The 7,577-nt window shown below is 53.9% G+C and overlaps 1 protein-coding gene across 1 annotated transcript; it reads right to left on the bottom strand.

Moving 5' to 3' along the window:
• Positions 1-1,888: 1,888 nt before the first annotated feature.
• VAX1 (ventral anterior homeobox 1) lies at positions 1,889-7,362 on the bottom strand. The gene is given in 6 exon segments (XM_039553505.1): positions 1,889-2,099; positions 2,101-2,201; positions 2,204-2,501; positions 4,105-4,140; positions 4,142-4,293; positions 6,058-7,362. Coding segments are annotated over 6 exon segments (960 nt in total). The 5' UTR covers positions 6,296-7,362; the 3' UTR covers positions 1,889-1,964.
• Between the last annotated feature and the right edge of the window lie 215 nt (positions 7,363-7,577).

Below are 7,577 nucleotides of genomic sequence, written 5' to 3'. Positions count from 1 at the left end.
GACCTGGGTGGCACCTGGCAGGCTGGGCACCTCCAGGGCACTGGTACCACCACGGACACGGACGCAGACACGGGAGGAGATCAGGCCCACAGGCCCAGGGAGAGCTACAAGGGCTGGGTTGGAGCTGAGCACGGGACTGGGAATGCCCCGAACTGCCCCAGGAGGGAAATCACCCTGTACGAAGTGGACCTCACAGCCCCCCGCTCAAAATGAAAAATTAAATTTAAGAAAAAAAGAAAAAATCTGGAAGGTTACGTAGAGATAGGGTTTTGTTGCTTTTTTTTTTTTCTTTTGCAGTGCACGTATTAAATGAAGGCAATTTGGGTGCTACAAATATAAGACGAAAATACACCTAATTCCGTCATCATATAGATATAATATATTTCACTCTCACCACATAAATACAAAACATCCAAATATCCAAAACATTCAGAACAAAAGTTAGTAGCAAGGGCTCAGCGCTCGATTCATTCATTATTTTTTCGACTAGTTGCCTAGAAACTTCAGACGTAAATAATTTACAATAAAATTACTATTTTCTTTCCATCCAGCTCGTTCTGTCCAGTTCTGGTCTATAGTTAATTCTATATTCTACAGCAACCATTCCACTTTTTTGTAATTTTTTTTTCTTTTTTGGTTACAGTTTGGTGGCACGTATTTATACAGTTTGTAAACGCCATGTGTTAAAGTTCAAAGAAAGAAAAGAAACTTAAAATCAAAGTAAATAATTTTTTTCCCCCAAAGAACTACCTAAGTACAGCATCCCTTTTGTGGCAAATTCAAGTACCGAAATTGAACAGAAAATATTCGATCCAGAATACTAGAACGTGAAATACATATGTTTGTGGAGAAAATAGCAGTAAGAATTATGGGAAAAAAAAGGAGATTGTTACATAGATGTGTTTTAAAGTACAAAAATAACAATAAAAGATACGCTTTTTATATTTTACGTTCGTTTTAAATGAAGTGTGAGCGATATACGAGAGGGTTATTTTAGGAGGAAGGAAGGCTACAGGGTTTTTTTGTGTTTAGATAAACATTGAAATTATTTGGAAAAATCAAATAGAGCAATAAAAATTAAAATTACGATCGCAACAGATCTAGATACAAATAGATTGGCGAGTTCCATCATTTATCTGCAGACTTGTTTTTGCAGATAAGCTCCGCGGGACTGGCCCGTGGGAATTCAAATTTAAAAAAAAAAGGAAAAAAGTGAAAAAAAAGGGGGGGGTGGCGTTGTGTTATCTCGAAGGAAGAGACAATTTTATTCAAAATTTCTGCAGCCACTGGTTTCTGTCTCCCCTATTCGTGACTGTATGTTCAGTCCGTTTCGGCCCTTCTCACACTCACGATTTACCGTGAAAAAGAAAAGTTGCTGGAGGATTTCCTGACTGGTGTTAAGGGCTCGGTCGGTAACCGGGGGCTGTAGTGCAGCGAGTGTGGGGGTAAACGGGGGCCACAGGTGGGGCCCCAAAACCTTTGTGCTTAGAAATCACTCAGTCTGGGAGACACAAAAAAACCACGCCAAAACGGGCATCACCTGGCAGCTCCATCCTCCTCTCTCCGAAATCCCGCTCCCTCGCTCAGCATTGGCTAAAGCCGATCGAAGGGAGCCCGGCCGACCCTCGCCCCGACCGCTGTCCCTCTGCGTCCCTTCCCAAACGAACGAACAGCGCGACCCCCCCCTCCCGCACGGACAGACGGACCGCGGGGCACGGGGAGCGCCCCGGAGGCGCCCGCAGCCCCTCGCCGCTCCCCGGCCGCCGCCTCGCCTCGCCCCGCGGGCGCCGGGCCCCGCTCCGCCCCGGCCCCGCTCCGCCCCGGCCCGCGGAGGGAGCCGCGCCGCGGGGCTCGGGGGCGGCGGGGAGCGGGGGGCGGCTGCCGGCTGCCGCCGCGCCGCCCGTCCCATAAATACCGCCACAAATAGAGACTATAAATAATAAATAGGGGGAAGGTACTTAGAGTCAGTCCAGTGCTTTTTTCTCAGCGCTCTCTTTATTGTTGGTCCGGGAGTAGGGCTCGAAGGCGGACGAGCTCAGGTAGCGGGCCGACAGTTCCTGCAAGTTGCCCGCCAGCGAACCGGCCACGGCCAGGGGCGCGGGAGGAGAGGCGGCCGGCCACCGAGCCCAGCAGCGCGGGCACCGGCAGCCCGAACAGCCCGTGCCCCGCGGCCGCCGCCCCGTGCAGCGCCGCCGACGGGGGGGCCCGGCCGCGCCGCTGGCGGCCGGAGGGTGCGGGGAGCCGCCGCCGCCGGGAGCCGCCGCCGCGCTGCCGCTGCCCGCCGCGGCCAGGCCGGGCCCGCGCAGCGCCGAGCCCAGCGCGCCGCTGGCACAGGGCGGCAGGAGGCCGGGCAGCCCCGGCGGGGAGAGCAGCCGGCCTGCTCCAGCAGCCGTAGGAACGCTGCAGGTGGCGGCCGTCTCGGACACCACCGACCGCAGCTCGGAGTCCTTGCCCTGGTCCTTCTTCTGCTTGGTGCGCCGGTTCTGGAACCAGACCTTGACCTGCAGGCCGGGGAGAGAGGCAGGGTCAGCGGGGGCGGGAGGAACGGCGCCCCCGCCAGGTGCCCCGGGACCCCGGCGCGGCTCCGCGGGGCGGGGGGAGGCGGGCGGGGGAGGGCCCGCAGACACTTGGGAGCGGGGAGCGTTTCCAAAACGCACAAAGCGACACTCGCAAAACACAACCCCCCACACCCTCTGTCTGTTCCCCGTTTGGGGGTGACCCCGGGGCCTTTAGCTCTGCTTCTCTGACCAGACCTCTCACTTCGTCCTAGTTTACTGCAGGCCGGGAGTTCTCTGGGAGACGGAGCCTGCCCTTTCCCCACCGCTTTATTCTAAGCCGGCTCAGCCGGAGCCCCGGGCACTCCACGGTTCCCAGCAGCCGCTGCCTGCTCCGACTGCCCTTCCTGGGGGTAACAGCAGCAATGAGCTTCTTTCCCCATATCCCAACCTGGACACTCTCTCTCTACCCCCCAAATAATTTTAAATAATATCCAACTTAAAAAAGGAATACCAGAAGTCACTCAAAAAACAACAAACCAAATCAAAGCCAAACCAAAACACAACAAAACCCACCCATGGCAGGTTCTGTAACCTACAAGCTATTGAACTTGTCATTCCTATCCGGCAAGGAAAGAAAAAAGCTAATTAACGTGTCAGGAGAATTTATTGTTATATGATGTTTTGTGGAAATATGAAACCGGCTTTAAGAAGTTCGGATTTTTGGATGCTTCCCCGCGCTCTCACACAGTTTTAGCTCGCCTGTTCGTTCCCGGCCTTTCTGGCCCTGAGGGTGGAGAGGCGATTCGTCCCCTAGGACATACAAGGACCCAAATACGGCCCAGGCTTCAGCCCCATCCCCGGGTCTCTCACACCCTGGAAAGCTCAGGCCGAACGTCTTTAACACCGCCAGCGGAAGGTGCCCGTCTCCCCCGCGGGGTTTGAGCGCCTGTATCCCCGCTTGCTGCGGGCCGGGAGCGGCCCGGCCTCCCCTCGCTTCTCCCCGGCCGCAGCAGCGCATCTCCGCGCCCGGGGGCGGCCGGCTCCGCGCAGCCGGGGGCTCCGAGCCCCGGCGGGGCCAGGCGGATCCCGGCGGGCCGGAGCTCGGGAGCCGCTCCCGGCCCGGCAGGAGTTTGGCTTCGTGGTCAAGCTTCCTCCGACACCCTCGGCCGGGCGCCTCGCCCACGGGGAGAGCCCCTGGGGCTGTGTGCGGGGACACGAGGGACCCCCTCGGCCCGCAGCTCCCCCTCCCTGGACAAACGCAGTTAGAGACACACACACAGTTAGGGGTCCCCCGCCGGGACGCCTTAGCCACGAATCCTCAGCTCCATCCCTCTGCCGGGATGCGTCCCCCCAGACTGGACACGCGTGGGCACTCGGGGGCTGCCCTTGCCCCTCGCCCCCGCGGGGGCTGCGCTGTGGCGCGCAGGAGGCGCGCAGGGCCGCGGGCCAGCCCGTCCTCGGGGCCCGCAGGGCACGGAGATGCCCGGGCCGGGAAGGGGGTCCCGCGGCGCAGGGCAGGGCAGGGCAGGGCAGGGCAGGGCAGGGCAGGGCAGGGCAGGGCAGAACAGGGCGAGGCAGCCGCGGCTCCCCCTCCTTCAGGCGCTACCTGAGTCTCGGAGAGATTGAGCTGGCGGGCGAGCTCGGGTGCGCTCCCGCCCCACGACGTACTGGCAGCGCTGAAACTCCATCTCCAGGCGGTAGAGCTGCTCGGCCGTAAAGGAGGTGCGGGTCCGCTTGGGACGGTCCAAATCAAGCCCCTTAGGCAGAATAATCTCTCGGATTGAACCTTTGGCATCTGGCAAAGAAAGGCGCAGTCAGCTTCATACCCAGGCAACCCTCCTCTCCTTTTTTCCCCCCTTTTTATCATTTCTAATTTTTCCAAGGGAAAAAGCGGTCCCCAGCGCCTTCAAGACCGAGACACGAGTCGGGATGGAGCAGGGTCCCTGCGACTGTGGCACTGCACCTGGCTACTACACCCAAGGAAGGAAAAAAAACCACAACAGAGAAGGAAGGAGGGGGCGATGGGGGCCCAGGGCTCTATAATTAATCCCTTCAGCCCATTTAAAAATTACTCTGAATATATTGCACTCACAGTACGACACTGCGGCATCACCCACGGCCCCTCGGGGAAGCTGGGGAGAGAGAGATCCTCCAGGCCGGGCTTTGTGCCTGGAGTGCAGGGCTACTCTTTGTTCCCCTTGGGCTTCGGGTTAGGACTTGCTGGTAGCCACCACACACACCCCGTTGCCCCCGAAAATATAATTTTTTTTTAAATAACGAGTTTCTCATGCTAAAAAGAATAAAAAAAAAAAAAAGAAAAGAAAAAAAAAAGAAAAAAAAGCCAAGAAAAAAAGGGGAAGGAGCTTTCCGAGCAGAGGCAGCACTGCCCCGACCTGGCTGCCTGCCACTGTGAACGTGGGGACACCTCCAGCCCACCCTGCACCGTTGCCGCTGCCGCTTTGGGGTTTTGGCAACGAGGAGAAGCAGGAGGGAAAAAAAAAGGGGGGGTTGGGGGGGAAGGAAGAAACCAAGGCACCAACCAGCCCGCAGGAACCTCATTTTTCTGGTAGCCCCGACTGAAGGAAAGCAGGACAAATCTTATTAACAAGACTGTCAAGCTATAGCCAGATTCAGGTTACCTTAAAGCCTTCGCAACTTTACTTGCCGTAATTTTACCTCCTCGGTAGGTTTTAAATCAGAGACAATCACATCATTTTAATTTGACCCTTCTCTGGGTCAACCAGGCGCAAGGATTAATTCTGGCTTCCAAGGCCTGCTTCCCACATATTTTGTTCTTATTCTCTTCTCTCCCTCCTCCTCCAAAACGCACCTTAATAAAACTGAAATTTCTTCAGGTAATTTTTTTTTTTTTTGAAGGAGTACGAATAAGGTGATTTTGTTATTTTAGCCTGGAGAAGGGAGGAAGATTGAGGGAAATTAAACATATAACATATTAAAAAAGTAATAATTAAAAAACCCTTCGTCATTCCTCCATTTATTTTAAGGCTGGTGGTTATTTTAAAACAGCCCTTTCCTCTGGGCTGCCGGGGACGGGGAGAGAGGGGACAGAAGGAACCCCTGCCCTCCGAGACGGCCTTTCTGCCCGCAGCCCCACGCCATCGTACGCGGCCGGCTGCCTGCGGGATGCGCGGGCGCGGAAGGAGCGCGCCCGGCCCGCGGGGCAGAGCCGCGGCCCCCCGAGGGAACGCTGTCCCCGGAGGGCTCCCCGCGGGGACGGGCACCCCGGGAAAGCTGCAGGGCAGGAAAGAAAAAACAAAACAACAATAAGCGGGGCTGGCCCGTTCCGGGGCAGCGCCGGGGAGGAACCATCGCGGCTTAACTTTCCGCCGAGCCGCCGGCGGAAATTCCCCGGGATAAAGCCGGCGGGAGCGGGGTCCAGGGCAAAGCCCGGCCGGACAGCGGGGTCTCTCCCCCGGAGCCGTAGGAAGGGCTTTCAACACAGGGCCAGACCCAAGGCAAAGCAACAAAATAAACCCATCTCCCGGGCGTGAGCACAGCTCACCTTCCCCCACCCTCGCCAAACACCTCAAACTCATACCTCTAACTAGGATCCTCCTGCAATAGTCCGGATCAGCCGAACTAGATTTACTTTTATTACAACCTTCCGTAGCTGCAGAGGCAGAAAAAGTCCCTTGCTGATCCTTCAAAAAAGAAGTAGAAATATTTCCTTCAGACCCTTTGCTTTCCTTGCCCTCTTTATGTCCGTTCTTCGAGACCCGGTTAGCTTCAGTCTCTGAACTGCATCTAACGTCCATTTTGTCTTGTTTCCCAAACATGTAGTGCAATAAAAACAAAACAAAAAAAAAAGCGCCAACAACGATAACAAAAATATTATAGAAGAGTAGAAGAAGAAGAAGAAGACGAAGTCTATGCTGGATATTGCACGGCTTAGGGTCAGATCGGTGGGGATCTGTAAAGCACCTTGAGTAAGGAAGATCAGGTTTTATCCCACTGGAAAAGCAGCGGCTTCCTCAGTCCCAGCGTCCTAATGTGACTGTCCAGCTTCCCAGAGCGCCCAGTGATCAGGTACTCAACAGTACAACTCTAAAATGATTTAATGTCTGCCTTATTACAGAGACATGTAGTTGTTAGACACACAGAGGGACGCGCACTCGCTGTTTCAATTGATTACGGGTAATTTTGCAGCCTCCACATTTAGGTTACCTCATGAATACACTAAATTGTTTGGATAATATATCAGATCGTAATGGATGGTTTGTGTGCTTGTCCCCAATCAAGTAGAGTTTAGCCAGTGAATAAACTGAAATGATTGGTCTTGCTTTCAGGAAACACACAATCAAAAGACTGAGACTTCCAGAAAAAAAAAAAAAAAAAAAAAAAAAAAAAGGAGAGAGGAAAAAAAGGGTGGGGGAGAGGGGAAAAAAAAAAAAAACTTTTGACAAGATTCACCCTGAATTGTTAGCACCATTAGCAGCCATTATTAACTTTCTTCAGTCTGCCTTTGACCTCACGATTATATAGTGGCTTTCTCCAAAGCACGCCAAATAAATCTGAATAAAGCTGCTGGGAAGGGCTGAAAAAATGCAGTTGCAGGGGGGTGCAGAAAAAGCAAAAAAAAAAAAGCCCCCTGAATTCTAAACAAACAAACAGATCCCCAGCACGCACACACACAAAAAGTTCTTCCTTCAAGCAGATCTCTCCAAGGAAGCAGGTTATCTTGGCCAGCAGAAATCCTCGTTAACACATCTCCCCACAGACAGCCATCTTAAACTCCTACCTCTCCTTATTTCAGTCCCGATACTTGCTTTTTGTGCTTCTCCCTCTGTGTGTGTGTGTATGTGTGCATGCATGTGTGTCTGCTAATTCTGCACCTTCGCAAACACTGAACCTATTCGCAGAGCCTGCTCATTGAAAAAAAAAAAAAAAAAGCCAGCTTTGTGTGCAGTGGATCCAGGAGGGGGGAGAAAGGGAGAGGGGGAGAAAGAGGGAGAGAGGGAGAGAGAGAGAGGGAGGGAGGGAGGGAAGGAGGGAGAGAGAGAGAGAGAGATAGCCCGTGAAAAATCTCAACTGCGTGATCCACTAAAGGAGAAAAAAGTT

The sequence above is a fragment of the Corvus cornix genome, chromosome 6 (assembly GCF_000738735.6).
Source record: "Corvus cornix cornix isolate S_Up_H32 chromosome 6, ASM73873v5, whole genome shotgun sequence".
NCBI lineage: Eukaryota > Metazoa > Chordata > Aves > Passeriformes > Corvidae > Corvus > Corvus cornix.
This window is presented reverse-complemented; position numbering and strand designations above follow the sequence as displayed.